The 25,565-nt window shown below is 39.4% G+C and overlaps 1 protein-coding gene across 1 annotated transcript in view; it reads left to right on the forward strand.

The window, feature by feature from the left end:
* Nucleotides 1-454: 454 nt before the first annotated feature.
* rint1 (RAD50 interactor 1) overlaps nt 455-25,565 on the forward strand; it is a 51,978-nt gene continuing 26,867 nt past the window's right edge. Inside the window, exons 1-8 of the mRNA XM_044343326.1 lie at nt 455-874; nt 13,124-13,249; nt 14,153-14,268; nt 15,030-15,203; nt 15,337-15,477; nt 16,584-16,773; nt 20,036-20,146; nt 20,503-20,728. Coding sequence (XP_044199261.1) covers nt 650-874; nt 13,124-13,249; nt 14,153-14,268; nt 15,030-15,203; nt 15,337-15,477; nt 16,584-16,773; nt 20,036-20,146; nt 20,503-20,728 — 1,309 coding nt within the window. The 5' untranslated portion in view covers nt 455-649. The remainder of the gene's footprint in view (nt 875-13,123; nt 13,250-14,152; nt 14,269-15,029; nt 15,204-15,336; nt 15,478-16,583; nt 16,774-20,035; nt 20,147-20,502; nt 20,729-25,565) is intronic.

Genomic DNA, 25,565 nt, shown 5'->3' on the forward strand with positions numbered 1-25,565 from the left:
GATATATGAATGTATGTATCTTGTGTCTTATGTCTTGTGTATGTGAATGTATTGATGTTTCATGTTAGCCTGACACCATCCCAGGATATATACAGTATATGCTATCTTATATATCAAGGTATTATTATATATGTTGGTTAGTAAGAGATTGTAACCAAAATCTCGTGGTGGAAAGCATGAATTTAAATAATGACAATTATATTTTTTTAAAAAAAGAAATATGTACTACTTTGCACAACCTTATCTAAATTCATTTTTTTCTTTTAATTAATAATTAATTGATATATTAATACTTTTTCCCCCCATTTATGTCTTCTCTTAGTCATTATTCTTCAAGTTGCTGTTTTGTTTTCCAGTGTCATCACTTGATGGCACTGTTGCCTTGTTTGTATATTGGACTAGCATTAGCAAGACGCAAGCATCAGCTTCTCTGTATGTGACATCACACATGGACGACGAGTAAATAAAAACTTGGACATACAGTGCCACGTCACCATTCACCAAGGCAGTATGGCTGCTCGTGAGCCACACGCAGACGATAAACGAGCGCCCCCCTATAGTACCATCCGTGGCACTACCATGGATGTATTATAGGGCACTATCCACACACCATACCAAGGAAGTTTGTTGACATCATTGGAAAGAGAAGATGGCGGCGACCACAGCAGTAGAGAACAAACTGACAGATCATGAATTAAATCCCGGTTATACAACCACCAGAGATAGCGAATCTGTTCTGGCAGATTCGGGGGAACTACAGGAGTATGTAGTGGATTTCCTGGAGAAAGAGATTGGAAGCGACCTGAAATCATTGAAGGCTGTTGGCGATCTGCTTGGAAAACTGAGAGAGGAAAACAACGTACTAGAGAAACAGGTGAATTAAAAACGTCGACATTTTTTCATGTGCAGCTTAAAACGCATAGTATAACACCTGACAGCTGTTTATTACTGTGTTTCTTACACAATAATGCGTTTTGAATTTGAGTGAACGAGGGAGAGATGCAAGGAAAAGATGTGAGGGAAGAGAAGTTGAGGAAACGCGCATTTAGAGAAATGAGACTACCATTCTTCTGAACCGTCATCTGAGGCGACGTCAGTTTCTGAAGAGGCTATGCAGATGAACAGCTGTTAGGTGTTAAAAGCTCTTTAGCGTTTATTGATGCCTTGGAGTCATGGATGTATTATAACGCCTGGGACACACAGCTTGCGTGTGCTACGCGGAACCTCTTGGTTTTCATGTCGGCGCCCATGTTAACAGATTACGCCTGGGTCACACAGCCTACCTCACCGTGAGCACCGCGTGTGCGTCGCAGAGCGCCTGCGTCTCGCAGACCTCCAGTGTCCACACAGACAGCGTTGCTGCGGCGGCACTGCCACTGCCAGCTCTATCTTTCCACATAGAGTTTGATTTTGATAATGGCCATCAATAATGGAATGTTTCATATCATTTCATCATAAATTTCATTTAAATTTAGTTTTGTCAGAATAGGATTAAGAACCATGTGCTCAATTAGTCCAAAATAAATAAATAATATGTGTAGGGATGCACGATATTGGATTTTTTGCTGATATCTGATATGCCAATATTTCCAACTCACTGTGGCCAATTGCCGATGCCGATACTGATATATGCGCCGATATCAATATATGCATATATTTTTTTCCAGATGGCTGAGGAGACATGCAAGCATAGATTGTACTAAGCATGATCAAGAAAGACAATATATGAAGGAAGAATTTAGGAAGCCTTAAAACTTGAATGAACCTGCCAAGTGGGTGGAGCAGTAGAGTTTTCATTGAGTTCATTAATCAATCAATCAATCAATCAATTTTTATTTATATAGCGCCATATCACAACAGAAGTCATCTCAAGGCACTTTTCACATAGAGCAGGTCAAGACCATACTCTTTAAACAGACAGGATTAATGTGCAGGCTTTAATCTCTGGTCCGCACTCCGGAGCAGAAGGTGACGGTAATCCACCTAATACGCTGGTTGCCAACTGCCGTTATAAACCAAAAAGATGTTTTTTCCAAACAGAGTGGTACATCCTGTCAGCCGAGGTGTTTCCTGGTGTGCATCTGAACTTAGCAGCTCCTCGATGAACTGTTTCTCTCTGACGGTCCCGGTGCTTTCTCCGCAGGCTTTGCTTCACTCAAGCTGCCCATCAGACCCGCTGCTTCTTCCCACTTTAACCTGAATAACAAACCAGGGCTCGGTGCCCTGGTTGGATCCACATGGAGAGCCGGGGCTAACATTAGCTGAGAGGCTAGTGGAGCGTTAGCCACAGCATGGCTGGAGGGAAGCACAGCCAGCTAGCCTCTGCTAGCCTCCTGGTTCTGCATGTGTATCCAACCAGAGCACTGAGCAACGGTTTGTTATTCAAGTTAAAGTGGGAAGAAGCAGCGGGTCTGACGGGCAGCTTAAGTGAAGTGGAGCCTGGGAAGGAAACACCAGAGCCGTCAGGGTGAAACACTCCATGGAGCAGCAGATTTGTTGCAGCAGAGGAGATGGCAACAAATCGGCCTCTCATAATTGGCAGAAATGGCCGATGCCGATATTTCATTTTAGAGCTTTTATCGTCCAATACTGATAACATGTCGATAATATTGTGCATCTCTAAATATGTGAGGAGAAAGCAGCTTTCTTTCTGACGAGCATGGTGGGGTCTGGTTGAGGCTACTTCTGTGTCAGCCACATACTCTCCTCACACAGGATGGGTTTTTTATTGATTATACTGATTATTCTGCCAGTTAAAGCCTGGCTGACACTGTTCCAACTGAAGACACCAAGTTCCCCAAACGAGCCAAACACACCCCAACAAACAAACCTCCAAACTAACTGTTAGGAGGAAAACTGACAACAAATTAAGAAAAAAACATCACCAAATCTCTGTCTGGAAGCAGGTGAAACAACAGGCAGGAAGCCCAGTTTGAAGTAATACTACAGATATGGACATTGAAACCAAAGTGAAAGGTGTGATGTTGCTAGTATGATGTCAATATGACTGTCAACAGGCCATTTTCCCTGTCTATTTACTAGGGCACTGCTAGGGCTCGAGCACCTAGCAGTGCGAAGACCCTATTGTATCTGAAGGAATTATTATTAGGCCCGAGTACCTAGTGGTGCAAATGCCCCATTGAAACTGAAGGAATTCCTTTTCTTCCTCCAAAAGAAATGCATTTTGAGGGACTAAACGTGCTTGAAAACTTATGAAACGTTGCACATTTTGTCAGAAGTAGTGAAAGATTTAATATTTTATGGGTATAAGTGGAGCGACCGCAGGGGCAGAGGGGGCGGCCGCCGCCCCAGGGCCCACGCTCAGTAGAGGCCCCTCTGGGGACGTAGCACACAGCCCCACGAGTGCAGCAGGAATAGGAGAACTTAAATCTCTCGGCTTCTTCTATTCATTCTCTATGGTAGTCCTCTATGGTAGTTCTTATCACTATGGGTGTAATCCCCCCTCCGACCACAGTGTGGGTTGCAATGGCAGAGTGGCGCTATCCGAATTTCTGCTCGTTGACTGCGGGAAGTGAAGGCTGCAGAAGCAGCAATTCAAAGTTTATGACTAACTTCGTTGAAAACTTAAACCAAAATATGAGATATTTGCATCTTTTTATGTTTATAGTGAGTGAAACTTGCCAGACAAAGTTTCAGCCATCTGAGGCCCATTAAGAGCTATTTGCATTCGTGCGTGGCTGAGACCAAACTATCCAACCTCACTTTGCTGTGTGTTGCGGGACATAAACACTAATAAGGACAAAATGGTTGGCAGATTTGCCACCATGAAAGAGAGGAGGATGTAGTTTTTAAAAGGGACCGTGAAATGTACAAAGTTTGTCAAACTGTTTTGATTATTTTGTTCTGTGGAGGATGGAGAAAAACACAAATGGACTAACGTTACATGAAACTACAGCAGTCTAAGCAGGGACAAGAACTGGTGGGTGAAACATCCATAATTAGTCTTTATTATAGTATAGTTTAAATTTTGGTTATGAAGAAATCAGTCAGAATATTAGATGTATCTGTTGTTTAGCTCCATGCTTACCGCATCTCAGCACCTGTCACTGCCTGTGGTGTCATAAACTGTCCACTTTGTATTTGAGTAGGCCTCATAGTGTTGTAGACTGCTGTGTCTATTTTATGTCTATGTTGTTCCCATGTAAGAAAGACATGGTACTGAGACTGTGCACCTGGCTTGTCACTGTCTATTGGCAGTGGTGCTGAGCCATTTGTCAATTGGTGTATCAATCAATCAATCAATTTTTATTTATATAGCGCCAAATTACAACAAAAGTCATCTCAGGGCACTTTTCACATAGAACAGGTCAAGACCATACTCTTTAACTTACAAAGACCCAACAATTCCCCCATGAGCAAGCACTTGGCGACAGCGGTAAGGAAAAACTCCCCTTTAACGGGTAGAAACCTCAAGCAGAACCCGGCTCTTGGTGGGCAGCCATCTGCTTTGACCGGTTGGGTTGAGAGAGAAAGAGGGAAAGGGGGGGGGGGGACAGAATAACAACAATAATAACAATAACAATAGCAGCAGCAATAGCAGTAGCAATAGCCAGGGAAGGATGCCAACAGGACTGCGAAGGCCTTTAAGCCTACTCTTAAATATAGAGAGGGTGTCTGCACCCCAGACCAAATCTGGAAGATGGTTCCACAAGAGAGGAGCCTGATAGCTGAAGGCTCTGCCTCCCATTCTACTTTTAAAGACTGAAAGAACCACCAGTAAGCCTGCATTCTGGGAGTGCAGTGTTCTAGTGGGATAATACGGTACTATTAGCTCTTCAAGATATGATGGTGCCTGACCATTAAGGGCTTTGTAAGTTAAGAGAAGGATTTTAAATTCTATTCTAGATTTTACAGGAAGCCAATGTAGCGAAGCTAAAATGGGAGAAATGTGATCTCTTTTCCTAGTTTTAGTCAGTACACATGCAGCTGCATTCTGGACCAGCTGGAGAGTCTTTAGAGACTTGTTAGGGCAGCCTGAGGCTTCATTGATAAATATAATTGGGTATCATCTGCATAACAATGAAAATTTATGGAGTGTTTCCTAATAATATTACCTAAAGGAAGCATATACAAGGTGAATAGAATTGGTCCAAGTACAGAACTTTGTGGAATTTCGTGTCTAACTTTTGCCTTCATGGAGGATTCATCATTAACATGTACAAACTGAAACTGGTCTGATAAATAGGACTGAAACCAGCTTAATGTAGTTCCTTTAATGCCAATTAAATGTTCCAGTCTCTGCAAAAGGATTTGATGGTCAGTTGTGTTGAATGTGGCACTAAGATCTAAAAGGACAAGTATGGAGACAAATCCTTTGTCCGATGCAGTTAGGAGGTCATTTGTGACTTTCATCAGTGCTGTCTCTGTGCTATGATGCGCTCTAAATCCTGACTGAAAATCCTCAAATAAACTATTGTTATGTAGAAAGTCACATAACTGACTAGAGACTGCTTTCTCAAGGATCTTAGAGAGAAATGGAGGGTTAGATTTAGGTCTATAATTGGCTAACATGCCTGAATCAAGAGTAGGCTTCTTAAGAAGAGGTTTAATTACAGCTACTTTAAAGGACTGTGGTACATAGCCTGTTACTAAAGACAGATTGATCATGTCTAGTAAAGAAGCGCTAACTTAGGGTAAGGCTTCCTTACGCAACCTAGTTGGGATGGGGTATAAGAGACAGATTGATGGTTTAGCTGAACAAATCATTGAAGTTATTTCGGAAAAGTCGACTGGAGAAAAACAGTCCAAATATATGTCAGGATTTACAGCTGTCTCTAAGGTGCCTGTGTTCAATATGATGATCTGAGATTAAATTGTTTACTAATACGGCTTTAGATGACAGAGATCTAATGTTCAAGAGTCCACATTTAATTCTCTTATTTTGTTGTACTATTGCAGTAGTGGTTTTAATTTTTATTAGATTTTTATGAATGACTCTTCTTTTGTTTACTTTGGATTTCATTGATTTAAGTGGTCGGGGGACAGACAGTCTCTATGTGGTTTTGGGTGGGTAACTGCTCTAATGGAAGCGCAGAGAAGTGTGTAGGACTGCAGCTCTGCTTCCTGGTCTCAACTCTGGGTTTTCATGGTTTTGGTTTACTAATAAACTCAGCCATATTTCTAGATATGAGAGCAGTTCCATCCAAAGTGGGATGTATGCCGTCTCTCCTAATCAGACCAGGCCTTTCCCAGAAAGTCTGCCAATTATCTATGAAGCCCACATTGTTTGCTGGACACCACCTCGACAGCCAGCGGTTGAATTGTGACATGTGGCTATACATGTCATCACTGGTCAGGTTTGGCAGGGGCCCAGAGAAAACTAGGGAGTCCGACATTGTTTTTGCATATGTACACACTGACTCAACATTCATTTTGGTGACCTGCGATTGGCGTAATCTGGAGTCGTTACCGCCGACATGGATGACAGTCATACCATATTTACGCTTTCCTTAGCCAGCAGTTTTAAATTTGATTCTATGTCACCCGCTCTGGCCCCAGGAATACATTTAACTATGGCTGCTGGTGTCGCTAACTTCACGTTTCTGACTATGGAGCTGAATAATCAGAGTTGGTTTCTCAGCAGGTGTGTTACTGAGGGGGGAGAACCTGTTAGAAACATGAACTGGTCGGTGGTGCACTGTGGGCTTCAGGTATGTAGGGCACCACATGCAGTCCTCAGTGCTGAAACATTTAAATGCGGCTGGCAACCTTTTTTCTTTTTTGTTCTTCAGAACAAGCTTGTCTCACCGTGGCTTCACTGTATGTTTCCTTGGACATAGGGTTGCATGGCTCAATAACAATTTGTGATTATAGATAGGATATATCAGCTATTTTACAGCTGTGAATTTTAAAATGACTTTTTAGAGGGGCCCCTTGAGAATGCTTCACCCCCTCTGTGTTGAGAGTCGACATCTTCATGTCATTATTGAGTTATAGTCATAGTGCCACCTACTGGCAACAGGAAGTTACAGGTGCTGCACTTTTATGACCTTATCTAGCATGTATTGCTGATCCATCTCACATTTCGTCAGAAAAGCCTTAAGACCTTGATGATGCCATATTGTGAAGCTTGTGAGTTTTCGTTGTCACCCAGGCCTTATATTTTAACAAACTCCTCCAAGAGATTTGATCCAACTGACTACAGATGTGGTCAGTGTCATCTAAAAACCTTTGTGATGAAAAGTTATCAAAATCCTGACTTTGCATTGAACTCCGTTGCTGTTGTGATGTGGCAAACTTCATTGTTTCGCCGTTAAGCAACAAGTTGTTGTAACTTGAATGTACATTGTCTAACCTACACCATAATTTCTCATGCTTGATAAGAGTCCTGGCCTGAACACATCTACATGTCAATACTGACTCATAGTCATAGCACCACCTACTGACAACAGTAAGTTAGCCTTATATGACAAACATTGTCCAATTTACACAGAATTTACATGGTGTGATCTACACATGATATACAGCAACATCTTTAACTCTTTTGCGCAATGTCCGATATTCATGAAAATGCATATGCATTTCAGTCGACCTCCAACAAATATGCTGCTGCATTAATGACCCTCTCGAGTAGCACCACCTACTGGCAACAGGAAACTCAGCCTTATGTGACAAACATCATCTGATTCACATGACATTTTCAAGGTGTGGTCTACACTTGATATACACTAACATGATGTATAATTGGTGGGTGTTGTCTAGCACCACACAGAGCACACAGGAAGTGATATTGAACTTGTTTGTGCAATGTCTGATGAGAGCTCGGTCCTGAAAACATCTGTGTACCTGCAATAAAAGCCCTCTGACTGTGGCACACCCCCAACATGCGCGAAGGTGCGTGGGCACAATCATTGCAGCTTTAATTCTTCTTCTTTTTCTTCTTCTTCTTCCAAAAGAAACACATTTTTGAGGGCTTAAATGTGCTTGAAAACTTGTGACATGTGTCAGAAGTGGTGAAAAATTTAATATTTTATTGATCTGGAGCATGAGCGTGGCAAAATGGCTCGAGGGCGCCCCTTATAAAATTTCAAATTAAACGTACCCACCCTTAAAGTTGACGTAGATGAATGAAATTTGGTAGGCACTTATCATGTCCAGACGCACAAAAAAACCTCTTGGAGCCATACCCTAAATCCAACAAGAAGTCAGCAATTTTGAATTTAATTTTCAATTTTTACACAGATTTTGCCATTTGCAGGCGTTGTATTTTAATGAACTCCTCCTAGTGATTTAACCTGTCAAACTTAAAATTTGGTTGGTGCCATCTTAAGACCTTTGTCATGAAAAGTTAAATAAATAAAATGAAATAAACACAAATGAAATAACACAAAATAATGACTTAATTTAAAACTGCAAAGCTCCCAAGCTCCTGTCTGTCGCTACTCAACGATTGGCCAGACAGAAGACAAAGTGTTGCACAACTTCCAGGCTGCATTGGAGGGCATAAATTAGACAAAAGACTAGATGTGTTGGACATATGTAAGAATTAAAACATATGTGACCCATTTTTCCATAAGTGCTGTAGCTTTCAACAGTAAATAACCCGTAATGTTATCAAATAAATGTAAAACAGGTTACCCCAATCTCCCTACACTGGACTTCAGTCTTACTAGTTTTATATAAAATATTATGCATACCTGATCTACATGGTTGGAGTGATGTGTGTTGTTCACTGTAGCTAAAGTTAGTCCAGCTGCTGGAAACAGCTACTCAGCCGGAACAGATGACCCGGGTATACACAATTACTGTCAGGAAATCTTTCAACATGTACTACCATTGCTAAAATACAGTGCATTATACTCAAAGCAGGAGGTGTTACCTTTAACACAGTGCAGATTTTGTTGCAAGCCCATCTAAATCCTGCTTGTCCTGATTAGCACTGCAGACACAACAATACTCTCTGCTCTCTGCATTAACCAAGCAGGTGCTTCTGTTAAATATGCTAGTAAAGCATTAACATAAGTCTCAGATAGCTAGCTAAACCGGACAGCCACCAGACAACTACTCTGTGGAATTTTCATAACTTTATGCTGCAGTGTCCATTAACACGATCGCCACAGTGAGCAAAGTAAGGCATGCTGCCACTTATTTCTTCCTTGGGTGGCAGGGAGGTGCGTTTGTTTTACAATTTGTGCGGCCCTTATGGATGGTCAGCAAACACACCTGTAACTCCACCTCATTAAACACTAAGAAGAAACAACTGAGTACTACAGCAAATCACAGTTACAGTGCTCGTCCCAAGTCCTCTGCATTATCGGATAATATATTTTTAATCGATTAAATTATTAATGGCAATTGATCAATAATAGTTACTCATTGATGTCTCTAGTAGGTCATTATTGGCTCCACAAAGAGGGAATATACGGTGCTGCTTGAAAGTTTGTGAAACTTTCAGAATTTGCTCTATTTCTGCATAAATATGACCTAAAATGTGATCAGATTTCCATTCAAGTCCTAAAACTAGATAAAGAGACATTGGTTAAATAAATGAGACAAAAACTTTACTTGTTTGTTTATTTATTGAGGAAAATGATCCAGTGTTACATATTTGTGTGTAGCAAAAGTATGTTAACCTCTAGGATTATCAGTTCATTTGAAGGGGAAATTAGAGTCAGATGTTTCAAACAATGGGATGAAAATCAAGTGTAATTTAATTAAGAGAAATCTTGGTCTTCACTATCAAAGTCTGTCTTCACAACACATGTTTGTTGAAGTGTTTTATGGCTCAAACAAAGGATATTTCTGAGGACCTTAGAAGAAGAGTTGTTGATGCTTACCAAGCTGGAAAGGGCAAAAAAAAACATTTCTGAAGAGTTTGGATTTCACCAGTCGATTTTCAGGCAGATCATGTCCAAATTGAAGACATTCAACACCATTATTACCCTCCCCAGAAATGGTCAAACAACAAAAATCACACCAAGAGCAGGCATGTAATACCCCGGGTGACCACAAGGGACCCCAGGGTAACATCTAGGACACTAAAGGACTCTTGTGCATTGGCTACAGTCAATGTTCATGAGTCCACCATCAGGAGAACATTGAACATCAATGGTGTGCATGGCAGAGTTACAAGGAAAAAAGCCACTTTTCTCCAAAAAGAACCTTGCTGCCATCTACAGTTCGCTCAAGACCACTTTGATAAGCCAGAAGGTTATTGGAAAAATGTTCTGGGGATGGATGAGACCAAAATCGAACTTTTTGGCTTGAATGACAAGCATTATATTTGGCGATGAGCAAACACTACATTCCAGCATGAGAACCCTATCCCATCTCTGAAACGTGGTGGTGGTACAGTGTTTCCTCTAGGTTGAGTGGTTTTGCCAGGCGGGCAGGTTGTTGATCGGTTTGGGGGGGGGGGGGGGGGGTTAGCTGGCAGCTACACATTTCTCCATTTCCTATTTATCTTTTCTATTTATCTGTTTAGTGTCGTCAGGCTAGACTAACCCATTGTTGCTAACTTTGGAGCTAAACCCTTCACTTTTCCAGCAGTTGGGGAAACAACAGACTTTTCATGGTCTTGACAAGCTGCAGCATTTATTAACTGACCAACAGTAGCAAAAACCTCCATTCCTCCTTCAGGTAGCCTTATATCTTGAACATACTAATTGGTGAACCTTCCCTTTTTCCACTCGATTCCACCTGCCACACTTCATATATTGTCTTTCTTGATCATACTTAGTACAATCTATGCTTGTATGCATAATATTCGCCTCAGCCAACTGGAAAAAAATATGTGTAGCCTATATATCAGTGTTGGCATCGGCAATTGGCCACAATGAGTTGGAAATATCAGCTTATTGGATATCGGCAAAAAATCCAATATCATGCATCCCTAGTGTTGGGTGTAGGTCACCCACGTTTTGGAAGCATTCAGGGCCCAATACACAATGAGTGTATATAGTGCAAGTGAAACACAAGCCATTACACGGCCCAGACAGCTGTATTGATTATAATAGCAATGTATAACGTTACCTTTCCTTATCGCTGTTGTTGTTTTTCTACCAAATCTTGCCTTGGTAAACCTTTAATATTGATGCCATGAACTAGCTTGCTAGGCTTATTAACCTTAACTAACCTTATTAAGTTTCTTGTTAACACTGATCTTAGATCTATTTATTTTATTTTTTAATGCAAGCAGATTGCAGTTGGTGTGTGTACAGTATTCTTTTCAATTTTATTAGGCTAACTACTTTTATTTCCGTTGTTCATAACAGAAAGGTAGGTTTGTTTTATTGTCTGTACAGTTTTCATTTTTTTATAAATGTATTAAAGAGAATATTGGGTTGTTTAATCATGTTGGTTCAAAATACATATTCAAATCAGAACATGTTCCATGTCTGGATGTATTCTTTAAATTGATACCATCAGACCAGACATTTTCTGAAAAGCTGCATTCTTTATCATGTGTTTTTCATGAGATAATGATAAGGTTAAAGTCTTATTTGAAATAAGTTTGACTAAAATGACAAAAAATATTGGTTTTGGCTAGACTATATTGACTGAAATGTTCAATATAATCTGATGGTTAAAAAAGACAAAAATGTTTTAATTGACTAAAACTATACTAAAATAGTTACAGATTTCTTTGACTAAGATAAGACTAAAATGCCCAAAATCAGGATGAGGTGGACTAAATATGAATAATACTAACAAGGACATTTGACAGAGGACTAAGACTAAGACTAAATAAAAAATAGCTGACAAAATTAACACTAGATATGGTCTATAGCAAAGCTTATTACCCAGGTATGCTACTCAGAATCTTCAGAATTACTGTTAATGGTTTAATTATAAAAAGTTAGAATTTTATAGACTGGTTACATGACTTTAATTCATAAGAGCAGCACAGGCACATCATTTCTTGTAACTTTACTTCAGTTGAAAAGAAACATTAATTTCACACATACAAATTTACACAACACATACACTATATACAACATACAAGTCAAAACAAATATTGCAAATACATCTGGCTTACATTCAAGCAAGCAAATCAGTACAGTAATAGTCCATACACAGACGCCATTCACACTTAGCAAGAAAATGCATCTTTACAAATCTGATTGGGGGACACTATTTGGTCTTACATTTCACACACACTGTACCTCATTTGTAGCAATGTAATATCCCATTAGAGTCCCATTAATTCCTGTAATACACATACACAATGTATCAGCAGCACTAGAGGAGAAGTGGGAGCTTGCAAAGATGAAGTGGTGAGGTGATGAATATGCATTGATACATCAATACAAACAGCGCTCTCGAAAGAACTAGTCACAACCAGGTGCAGAGACTGTTCATTTAAGTTTAGCCTCCCAGGAAGTTTCAGTAGATGCTCTTCAGTCATTGCCTTCAGTCTGAAGCTTTTCTCTTTTGGCTAGTTCAAAGACAAGAATAAATAATAATTATAATAATAATGATAATAATAATAATAATACATACTAATTACCCAACAACTGGAAATAGATACATTTTGCGCAAATATGTTTTATATTTTAGATTCCTCAAAGTAGCTACTGTTTGCCTCGATGACAGCTTTGCACACTATTGGCAATATCTTAACCTGCTTCATGAGGTAGTCACCTGGAGTGGTTTTCAATGAACAGGTGTGCTTTGTCAAAAGTTAATTGATGGAATTTCTTGCCTTCTTAATGCGTATGAGACTATCAGTTGTGTTGTGCCAAGGAAGTGTTATATGAAGTGTATAGCCACATTCGACTACTGTAATAATCTATATTATGGCAAGAACCACTCAACTAAGTAAAGAGAAATGACAGTCCATCATTACTTTAAGACATGAAGGTGAATCAATCTTGAAAATTTCAAGAACTTTGAAAGTTTGTTCAAGCACAGTTGCAAAAACCATCAAACACTATGATGAAACTGGTTCTCATGAGGACCACCCTGGGAAAGGAAGACCAAGAGTTACATCTGCTGCAGAGAAGTTCATTAGATTTACCAGCCTCTGCAGGTTTTGTTGTCTGATACTAGGAAAGTGAAGAATATTTACTGTTCTAGCTATCAACTGACCACAAGACATATGCAGTTTATTTCCATTACTGTATTAAACATGAGCAGTGACTCTTTCATTTGTGTCATTCAGGTTCTGACTGAATCCAGTTCTGTGCCTCCTAAAGTGTCTGCAGCTCTGTCTGCTGCTGAGGAGTCTAGATGTTCTTTGGAGGACCTGCTGCAGAGAGAGCAACTTATCTCCAACGTGCTGCACCAGGTAGAGAGACCACCAGGACAGCAGAGTAGATATTGTTTTGAATATCTAGCGGTGTGTGGTTACTCACTAATATTATAGTTGTTATGACCAATCCACATAGAAAGCGTTTGTAGAAGCATTTTGGACGTCTGTCACTCGCGTGTCTCACCCCTCCCACCAACCCCCCTCCCCACCCCTATGATTTCTAATACAAAACAAATAAAGCTGTTTAATGAACAATAAAATGCTGGGAATTAAGATTAATTTCTTTAATTAATTTTTCATTGAAATGGAGATGTTGTATTAGCTTATTTTAAGTGTTATTTCTGTTTTTCTCCCCTTGCAGTACAGGGCAAAAGAAAACAAAAAATCACATTACACCCAACAGCTTCTTTCAGCATGATTTTAATATGTTACATACATGCATATTCACAAACACAGGAATTAAATGTCAACTTAATTTCTAATATTTTTTAACCACACTACAGAGTTCTGTGTAATTTCTGATAATTGATGAAGTTTATGTGAACATCTATTGGGACATCTGGGTGAGCCTCCATCCACCGGCGTCAGTTGTCAATAAAGCCACATTCAACTGCAAAATTAGTTTTAATATTCACGATTATACTGTATTGTACACAACTCAAAATGCTTAATATTATTTTTTGCAATATACTGCTGTTCCCCAGCATTACTACCACTGTGACTAAAAAAGGCCTTAAGAGCTCCCTCTCCTGAGTTGTAAGCATTGCAACTCTGTAACAGTTCCTCTATGTATAACAAAAGTCACAAAGGAATTTTCCCATACTGTTACTTTGAGGAGATAAGCAAGCAATATTACAGGTTACATGTCTGACAAAGGCAGTCCCCTGACTAATGCCATTCTAGGAGATGTAATTATTCTTTAATTATTCCTTCTTCTAGCACCTACAGGGGGCCCAGCCTTGGATGGATAATCTTGGCCAGACGTTTAACCAAGTCAACACTATAGAGAGACATATGAAATACCTGCAGTGCCTTCAACACATAGAGGAACTCAGGTACTGTAAACAAGGTTAAGGATGGATGAAGTCACTGATTAGTAATCAAAGACAGATGGAGAGTGACATTTCAGAAATATGTGACCAGAGAAAGAGGTAACATAGATGTAAACAGATAACATACTAGCACAAGCTGAAATATTAATGATCCGAGGCATTAACTGTACCAATGATAAAACCATTGGTTCCAAATTTGGCTGGGCTGAGGTGTCCAATCTAGAATTACGATAAATGTTGAAATCAGAATAGATATGTGCTGACTATTACTACTACTTATTTTTAGAAAAAACAGAAGGTATTTAAGAAGGCATCCTGAGGCAAGTTATGGTACAGTACATAGTAGGTGGTTCTTTTAGTAGAATCCTGGCATTGAGAGAAAATGTGAATGTGCATTATGCCCTCAATGTGTACAGCACTGCAGCAATCAAAAGGAATTGAAGATACTCTCTGAATTGCTTTCTAGTGAGCTTTTACTTGGACTGGTGCCAAGTTAGTTCTTGAAGTTGGTCTACAAATAAGCTTGTTTCTTGATTAAAGCTGAGCAAAATAAAGAATAAGGAATACATGTACAAATTAGATACACTTACTCACAAAGTTAAGTATCTAAACAATGGAGATTCATTATTGGTCTCAATATTCTTGTTACCATTTACCTACATGTGAAAATTTTACCCACGTCACCCCAACTCCTTTGGATATGCTGAGATTTAACATGACAAAGCAGTAATCGAAGCATTGATATAAGTGTTGTGTGCCTACAGCGCTGAAGTCCAGCAGTGTCTAATGACCAGCAGTGTCTGGGATGCCATAAAGGCAGTGGAGCGCATGGCTGTGCTAGACACCGGACTAAACCAGTCTGGATGTTCTCACCTCCAGGACTTCCTCCGAGAAACCCTTAATTTTTGGCACAAGATCATCAAAGACAGACTGGCCAGGTATACTTCCACCTAATCCCTGTACACAATGTTTGTTTATGTTCAGCAATGCAAAGATACTGTGCATACTCTATTACTGTGTTGTTCTCCTATGTTCACTGAATGAGCTTAATCCTCTTCAATTCTTTCATAGTGATTTTGAGAAAGTGTTGTCTCAACTTCATTGGCCGATCATCTCCCCTCCTACCCAGTCACTGACACCCACTGTCAATTCTCATGAGATCACCAGCCAGCTGGAACTGCTTGTCATACAGCTGCTGGCCCTGCAGACCTCGTATCCTTCAGTTTGGGCTTATTCCCATCTGTGTTCTGTACACGTGAATCATTTGTTTCAATGATCACCAATGACTCTGTCTCAAGTCAAGTCAGTTTTATTTATATAGCCCAAAATCACACATTTGCATGAAGGGGTTTTACAAGGTCTTATCCTTAGTCCTCCGATTCAGGTAAGCAATCTCACCCAAAAACAACTTTAACAGGGAAATTAAGGAAGAAGCTGCAGGAAGAGCAAAACAGATAGGACCTGAGATGAAAACCTAGAAAGAGAACAGACGACACATGTACACGAGGCGAAGAAGAAAAAAGGTCCAGATCCAACATGTATGGTGCTGCAAAAACTGTTTATCTATAAAAAAAAAAACATGCTTTTTTTAATGAAATGTTAATAATTAATTGAGTATTGACGATGTGTTCTGATGTGTTCTGTGATTGGTAAAGGAAGATGCATGAAATTTGCAACCCTAGTTCTGAGACTTCTACTCTTTCCACCAAAAAAACAACAACTTGCTGTGCACTGACACATTTAAATGAGCCTCACAAGTGTTTGTGTATCTGCTCCCACCTGTGCACTGTGCACTAGCATCAAAATACCACACAGGCAGGTAAAGAGAATTTCAAGGTCAGGAAAATGCCAAACTGGTGGAGTTATGCCTTCATGACAATAGTGCCTTCTGTATTGTGTGGATTTAGTAGTTTCATAGGATTTCATTCGGCTGTTGGTTTAACAACATTCTCCCCTCACAGAAGAACATGAAGACCTTCAAATACACAAATCAAATCAACACTGCAGCTTTCTCCTGGTTCCAAGAACAGTTTTGACAGTTTGTCTGATAATAGATGTAATAAAATAAGATGGAATGAAAAGACTTTGCCCTCATGTTTTTGAATGAGGATTTGACATAGTAACATCTTACGACTTTTAAGATCTTATCATCTTACACATATTGATGACATACAAGTGTATGTCATCAAAACTGATGACATTAGAATGACAAGACAATGACATGAAACAGGTCCTCAGCAGGATTCAAACTGAGGACGTTGTGGGTTCCTAACACCCCAGATATGCTAGCGTTTGGTTTCTTTAACGTCTCTTGCTAGTGATGACCTCATATCTCAGAGGGCGTTGGCCTCCAGTCAAGGTGGACCGTCTACCCAGCCTGTTTCTTCAGTCACACCCTCAACCCAAGCTCCTCCACTCTGTCTGCCCATCCAGATCATGCTGCTGCCGCTCAGCAGGAGGTTCAGATACCACTTCTATGGGAATCGACAGACCAACTCCCTCAGCAAGGTCTCTCACACACAAAACATACATCACATATGCACTGGTGCAAACACACATCATTGGAAACAAATGAAGCAACCGCAGGTTACTGTATGTGTGTAATCCTAGCAAGGTTAGATACATAAACACATGCAGTATAATTCATACATACATTGTAATGATAATCAAAATATAATTACTACTGGAGTTCCATAGCAAACATATGATAGCAGTAAGTCATTTGTTTGCTAGGGAACTCCAGTAGCCCTTAGTGCAAAAATCTGGACCCCGTAGTCCCCGTAGGATAGTCAGTGAGTGTTTATAACACATTTAATGCCTACCATACACTAGAAGACTTTAAAAAGACATTCAAAAGACTAAAGTTTGATACCCTCTCACATCGAAAGACAATGTGTCATAAGTCACTGAGTTTTAAGTCACAGACTAAGATTTTGCAAAAACTGGAGATCTTGCGGGGTCACTATTTGTAAGACTACAACTACATTCCATTCGGGGTTATTTCCCATCCTGCTCCTGGTGAAAATTTACGAGAAGAGAAACTGTTGAACAATGAAGTAGAAACAGAAGCTGCTTTTGGCCACAGCTGCCCTTGTGTGTGCAGCAGTTTGTTCTGAAAAACCAGCCAAAAGAAAATGGAAATTAATTGATTAATTAATTCAGTTATAACTGAACAACTGTGAAGAGAAACACTAAATGCTGTTCCTGCTATTAACTATTTTTCATTAAACAACTTTTTTTGTTATATTTTTACAAATGAAAATATATTTGGGTTAATGTTTCTTATATCAGCAATCACATTTTAAAAGGTGTCATCCTGTACTGTACTGTATTTTTACAAGTTTAAGCTGCTGGATGTTGAAGTATTTCTGTTTGGAAACCCTGCAAATTGCATGAAATACAGTAGAAACAGCAGCAGCCTGGATAATTATACAAAGGCAGAAAGTCACAGGCTTAACTCCTCCAACTGGCCTGAAATCATGTTTGAAATACCAGTAAGTACACTGCAAACACAGCAGCTGACAGAAAGAGGAGGTCAAATGATACAGAGAAATATTAGTTTTTTCTGGATGAATAAATGTTATGTTAGCTATAGCCTCATAGTTGAAGGGCAATGAGGAGTCATCAGGAGTCATTAATAACACCATCAAGCACATCATGTTAGGAAAGTAGTTTAAAAAACCACGTACAAAGGGCAACCATTTACTGCATACTACCGTTAGAAATGGCAAACAAACATTATTAGGCTGTCAAACCGATAACTTACAGTAGTCAACGTCAGACATACTTATCATACTTTAGCAGTTACCTAGTGTTTCTGTAGTGTAAGAATAAAAATATACATATTACCAGTTTGAATTAAACCAAAGCTCCTGCACTCTCCGGGGAAAATATTACACCAAACTACCTTTAAGAAATATAACATTAAAAATTCCTTACATGTCCGCAAAAGCACATAACTCTAGAGACACAAGATAAAAGGTGTCATATGTTGACAGCCTTCTTGTCAATTCAGCATCAATACAATCCATAAAGATGAACTGTATTTCCATACAAACTTTACATTTTCACTTTTTTTCACCTCAACTTCCTCCCAGCCTCCGTTGGTTAGCTGCACTGTTTTAGTGGGAGAAGACAGTGGGAATGAGAGGCGAACTGTTTTAAGAATTAAATTTCTCATTAAAATACATGGTGGTTGGTGATGATGGGAGTGCGCCACAACTCTAGCAAAACTCTCATGATTATATTCCGACATTCAGAATTTGTCTGCAAAAGTGAAATTGTTTGAAAAGTCGTTTGGTGTAAGGCCGGCATAAGAAAATGCACAATGTGAAATCTCAGCATATGCTAGCCCTCTCAATATACTTACTATGTGCATAGCTGTCAACGTTGGTCAACGTTCCTCTCTCGGCTCCAGAGATCTAATCACCAGGTGCCTTTACTACCTGCCCTGCTGTAATCTCAGAGCAAAAAAGGATTAAATTAACTAGTTCAACAAAGGAAGGTAAAGATGATCAGTTGGTTAAAACCCTGACTGAAAGTAACATGGCCTGGTGGATAGAGCACCCCTGCATTATGAAGATGAAAAGAAAAAGAGGACATCAATTCAGAACTTGCATGAAAGTTTATCAACAAAATGAAGAGTAAACAGATGGTTGATGTGTTCTTTATAGTTTCTTGGGTGCACTTATGTTTAACCAACTTAGCTTGCTGGTTAACATAATTTTCCCTCCATGACAATTTTAATGTAAATGGAGTCCACCCTACACACCTTGCAAAACACATGGTTGTTTCCTAACATACTTTTTGTCAGGAATGGGCAAATAGTCTTCCAAGTATTTAAATATTTACACAGATATTTTGTTGTTTTGTTTTTGTTTTTGTTTTTGTTTTGTTTTGTTTTTTTGCTGGCGTCTCACCTATTTTGTTACCCATTTTTCGCACTGTTTGCTGACTAAATTACTGTCCTGACCAAGCAGGTGGCTCCGGGTCTGAAAAGTTAGGCCAATGTGGAAGTGCCGGGAATCTGCATTCTCTCTAATGGCCAGCAGGGGGTGACTTCACTGGCTCCAAAGTCTGTTTGTATAGAAGTAGAGAAAATGACCCTAATTTGCACCTGATTTGTTGTTTTTGTTGATTTGTCAACAGCCGCTTTACCTCTGATTGTTTTCTTTCTTTTCTCTTCTGATAGCCAGATTTTACTTTGTTAAAGTGACATGATCCACTCCAGCTTCACCTGAACTCCTCAGCATTAGCACTATTACAGTGTCTGAAGACCTGTTTGGAACTTTTTTAGTCCACCCTACTGCAGGGTGGACTAAATAATGTGCATCTTTCAGAGGGTTGAGGGCCCCTCAGATACTCTAATAATGTTTCAGATAAAAGAAATAGTCTGTCAAACTATTTATTAGCCATTGCCAATATCTTAAATATAATGCCAACATTGTGAAATTTCCAAATTGCAGATAAAATCTTTTGAGGGCCCTCCCCATGTCTGGTTCCACTATTCCCCTTAGTATGGCACCATTACTTAGCACCTCAGTGGTAAAGCAGAGAATGTGTATTATTAATAATAATCAAGTTTATGTAAAAAATAGTCTGTTTGTCCCATTGCTTCATTATTGTGATGTTGTAACTGGATAAAATTATTTTCCTGTCTCACAGAACAATTACATACCTTTTTAGATGCTTTTGCAACTGCTCTTGCAACCCCCACTCCCCTCTCTAGACTCTAGAACCTCAGACTCATCCTCTATATGTGCATTTTCAGCCAGAGTGGTACCTCACACAGGTTCTGATGTGGATGGGGAACAGCTCGACCTTCATGGAGGAGAAGATCCAACCTATCCTGGACCGAGCTGGGGTCACCATTAGTGCCAGGGTATGCTGTTACATAATGCTCTACTGCTACTCTTCTACAAAGGCTCTACTTGAGTGATTTGATTTCCTGTGGTTAAGTATAGTCCAAACAGGTATTTTATTCAATCTGACTCAATCTGATTTAATTCAGACCCAGGATACAGTGCTCAAGTTTTTCATACTGAAAAGAACATGGAATAACTCAAAATCCCTGCACTCTTGACATTGTGTTGACACTGTTTTAATTAGAATATTTTTATGGCATCTTGTGATGTCAAGAATCAACAAATAAAACTGGTAAATACATGAAAAATACAAAGGTTTTTTGGTTTTTTGCCAGCTTGGTACACTAATTATTGTATTTGTATGTGCTTGTAGGTGGAGCTGTGTCGAGGCCTGTTGTCTCTTGTCCAGGAAAAGGTGGCCAACGATGCTTCTAAGCTGCTGTATGATGATGCACTCTTCTGTCACTTGGTGGAGGAAGTACTGCAGTTTGAAAAGGAGTTGCGAAGTAACCAGTCATACCCAGCAATGCTGCCTGGACTGCTTCACCTCTTGCTTGAGGACACAACCCTTCAGAAGTGGCTCACTGTGGAAAAGAAGAGTAAGTTAGGACATACAACAGTACTTAGCTGCAATATCCTAACCAGTCTTCCCTTTTTTGCATCAGTATTGTTGAGTCAAAGGCATGTATTTTAGTTATTTTTGTTTGGTCAACTACAACTTATGTTTATATTAAAATGAACCCTTGACAATTTTAATACACCTCTCCCAACTCATTGACAATGAAGGTGTTCTCTACTCCTACAGTCATGAAACCTTTTGGAACATAAGCATATAGGCTAGTTTTATCATCTGGTAGCTGAAAGGCAGTGGCGTGGCAAACATGACAATGCAGTTATGATAATCTGTGTTTAAGATGACAAATAGATAAGAGTTTGCTCTTTTCAGTGGCTAGCTTTCCTTCTGGGTCCACTGGAAAACAACACATGGAAATGCATATTATTGGATTTGATTTAGGGAGTGTTCATTATTTATTAGAGGGTGGGTGGCTGGGGTGTGACTTCAATTTTTTTTTTTTTTTTAACTTGACCCTCTGTAGAGCCACAAATATTTTTCCTTGAGCCTCCCTGAGTGACTGGGGAAAAATGCGTGACCCTCCCTCATCCCATAAATAACCATGTTTTATTATATTCACACCAAAGGTAGATAGTAATGGAGAAAATAAAAAGCAAAGGCTGACCTTTTCCAACCATTATGTTTAATAGTGAACCATTTCTCTTAAACTTCTTAAGCCCTCTTACCCCTCTTCCCTTGTCAGAAAAAAACAAACTACCAGCCTAACTTACTGTGTCCTGTCCGATAGTACTGCAAAAGTTACCTATGACAATTCCAGCTCTGAAACAAAAACAAGACGCTTACTTAGTCTGGCCAATGCAACGAGGTAACAGCACGGAGGGACTGAGAGTTATCACCAACACAAACGGCTAATTTCTTAAGCAAAATGCAAATCCTTACAAAGAATCACATCATCAGACAAATTGTGTGCACTTCAGCAGAATATGGGTGCATGACAGCACTCCTCCTACCACACAAAACCAACAAAATCTAATAAGCGTATACATCACACACATCACACACACACACACACACACACACACATCATAGGGCACACACAGTCAACATTAGCAATTTGTGCATATTAATGATAATTAGTGGGTGTTGTCTAGCACCACATAGTGCACACAGGAAGTGACATTTAACTTGTTGGTGCAACGTCCAATAAGAGCTCGGTCCTGAACATGTTCTCATGCCCACAATAAAAGCCCTTCAACTGCGGCGCACCCCAACATATGTGAAGGTGCGAGGGCCCAATCATCGCTGGTTGCAGCTTTAATTGTAATTGTATTACATTATTGCACTTACCAAGCAGACAAAAATGTATCACTCTCCATGGAGCACAGTGACTGATTTAGTTTGTGTCACGGTTAAAGTGGATCTTAACAGTGTCCTAAAGTCTCAGTGAAAAGACTGATCAAACGTACAAAATGCTGTGGGACTAGTGTGAGTTTTCCTTGGATGTTTTGATTCTTTTCACTGTGAAACTGGCTTACCATTGAGATCTACAACATGTTACACCCAATTATTAATTATAGAAAAGTAAGAAAAATCTCAGTATAAAGCAAAGAATCTCTATCAGTCTGTATCTCTGACTGTAAAAAAATATGGACGTAGTCACTGTGACGTCACCCATTGGTTTGTGAACTGCCGTTTTGAAGCCTCGAGTGTAGCGATTTGACCATCACCATCTTGGATTTGATAGTCTCAGAAAAACTGAACATCTGACTCATTGGTGAGTCTTTAATTACAACCAAACACTGAACAATACTTTTTTTAGGTGACCAAAATGTTACCATTAAAGCCCCTGTAAAGGCAAATCCATGATTGGCTATTAATTATGTAATTTGGGATCTAATGTGCATATAGTAAACACCTAAAAAGTATGAGAACATAGCCTTTGACATAGCCTATGTAATTCTTTAGAAAGTATCTATCCCTTCCCTTGTTACTGGGTTACAGTTAGGTGCAGCTAAGCAAGGGAATTTATTACATAATAATTACATGCCCAATCATATTTAGGAGAAAGATGATTGACGTGGCCATCCGGCCAAGCTGACTTCACAACACTTACGTCTCCCCCGTGAGAAAACAATGCATTGCACTTTTCTTTGCTTTTAGCTAGATTGAGAATTCAAATTAGCCTGACATGGTTTGAAAGTTACTGTGTTAAGCTAACTAGCAGACTTGGGCACACCATCTAAATCTGTATTAATCACAGAGTGGATTTCATGCAAGCGAATGAAGGATGCTAAAACACTTAGCTTCGTAGTCTGGGAGGTATGGTTCAATAAAAACAGATATGTGTGGTCTATTCTAGTCTGCTAGTTAGCCGAGTAGTCAAGACCACTGAGGGGTGTACTACCAAGCGAGATTAGTGGGTTAGCGAGGTATGTTGAGCATAAAGCCAGGGTTTTCAATGTCACGAAGGTGGCTTTCTTTTAACCTGGCTAGATCACCATGGTAACTTATACTTCAAACTTAACCTGGCCTTGAGCAGGTTATGTTCCGAGTTTCGGCTTAAATCAGCAATAAAAAGTGCTGCCCTTTCACTAACCACCTGATTTGCTGCCAAGTCTGTTTAACACTGCTGGTACTGCAGCTATTAGAGCACCGATTAGAAAATTGATTTGTCTTTTATCATTATCAAATTGTATTTCAAATAAATAAATAAAAAAACTAATGAGGAAATACTAAAATGAAGGAATACAAAAAAAAGATATTGGTATTTATCACAGAAAATATTCAATCTATAATATCAATTTCACTTTGATTTGGCCAGAATCTTAAGTGATTTCCACTTATCCTTTTACCTAGTATAATGTTTACAACTGCTGCATCAAGTTTAAAGTAAGAGCTCTGGATGTGGGAGGCACGCAGAGTACAATGAGTGGTAAAATAAGTATATAAACTAATTATGTAATTAATAAATAAATAATTTTTTTAATTAACAAATTTACACGATTAGCAATTTTTTGCTAGCATTCCTCTCTCACCTTATTTGCAGCAACAACATTGCTTTTTGCTGTGATAATATATTTATATTATTCATAGCTCTCCGTTATAATGATCTCTTCCTCCTGACTGAAGCAGGGGGCACGCGATAGGTCCATTTTGTGCGGAAAAAGAGTGAAATGACACACCTAATGCCCCCTTTCATGGGGACGCGCAGAAAGCCTGAATTAACATAGAAAGTTCATATCCACCGTCGTGATACCACTTATCTCTGATCTCGAGTTTAGGGTTTGTCGAGCCAGCTCACACAATGAAAGCCTGGGTATGTTGAACTTTCTTCGTAGTACACCCCTCAGGGGTAGTTGATAATAAGCTCAAAAGTTATGAATAGAAAAGCTAATGCTAACCATTTCATCTAAGTGAATGGAAGATGCTAAAATGATTCAAGCCATACTCCGGGGGGTATAGTTAAATAAAAACACATTTCAGGTGGTCTAACCTAGTTTGTTAGTTAGTGGATTATTCAAGCTTTCAACCAAGTAGGGTCCATTTGATAGATTTGGAAGTTAATAGCAAAACATTTAAGCTATGCTAACTGTTTCATGTATGTGAAGATGCTAAGACAATCATACTCTTGGAGGTATAGTTTAATAAAAACAAAGATTTGGGTGGTTTAACCTGTTTTGCTAGTTTGTCGATTAATCAAGCCCTCTAACCAAGTAGGGTCCATTTGATAGATTTGGTAGTTTATTCTATATTAGCAAAACCTTTTAGTAAATGAATAGAAAATAAAATGGTACTTGAGCTGGAAGTGAGCTGTCAATCAAACGTGATCTGGACACACCCACACAGTCCTGAGAAATGGTTTTAGCTGCCAAATGAGCTGTTTCTGAGCTAGGTTCTCTAATAGTTATGGATGTTAATTTTCACTCAGATTTTCACTCAACTTTGACATCACATATGTATTTTTATGATTTCAAGCCACATTTCCAGAGGCTTTAACTTTCATGAACTGAAAACACACTGTGAAATGGCAGCAGCTACGCCTATATGCCATGGTTATGTTATGTAATTGACATTGTCACCGTGGTAGCGACTTGTCAATCACAATGTAGCCATGCCCTAAAGCATACCGTGCTATACACTATCGTCTATTTTAACTCTAATATGGGGCCATAATTTACAAAATGAACATTATCATGTATAGAAGAAGACTTGAAACTAGCGATTGAGACCATAAATTGATTAGGAAAGTGTTTACTGAGGTAATAAATCAAGTGAGAAGTAGGGTCATTTTCTCATAGACTTCTTGGAGCCAGTGGAGTCGCCCCCTGATGGCCATTAGAAAGAATGCAGGTTTAAGGCACTTCTGCATTGGCGCCACTTCTCAGACTGGGAGCCACCCACTTGGTCTGTATGTATGTATGTGTGTTTGTCCTTCGCATATCTTGAAAACCGTTCATCCAGTCTCCTTCATACCTGATGGGTGTATTGCTGAGGACCCAAGGAAGTGCAGTGTTGAGTGTGAAGTTGTTTGGATGAGCGGCTCTTGAAAGATAAATAGAAAAAAAAAAATACCTCATGAACAGTGTTAATTTTCTTCCTTTTCCTGCGCAAAGAGGGTTAATACGGACAGTGCCACTCTCCCATTGCATCCCACTTTGTGGTGTTAATGACTTGAAAAAGTTTAAGAGACTTAAGCTCTACTATTGAATTATGTACTGCGAAAGAAACTTGGCATGTATGTTCAAGACATACTGCAAGATGTCTCTTTAAAGGAAGGAATCTCTGTCTGTCTGTGTGTCCTTTGCATATCTCGAGAACTGTGCATTCGATCTAGTTCACACTCAGTGGGTGTATTACTGGGG

The sequence above is a fragment of the Thunnus albacares genome, chromosome 23 (assembly GCF_914725855.1).
Source record: "Thunnus albacares chromosome 23, fThuAlb1.1, whole genome shotgun sequence".
In the NCBI taxonomy this organism is placed as follows: domain Eukaryota; kingdom Metazoa; phylum Chordata; class Actinopteri; order Scombriformes; family Scombridae; genus Thunnus; species Thunnus albacares.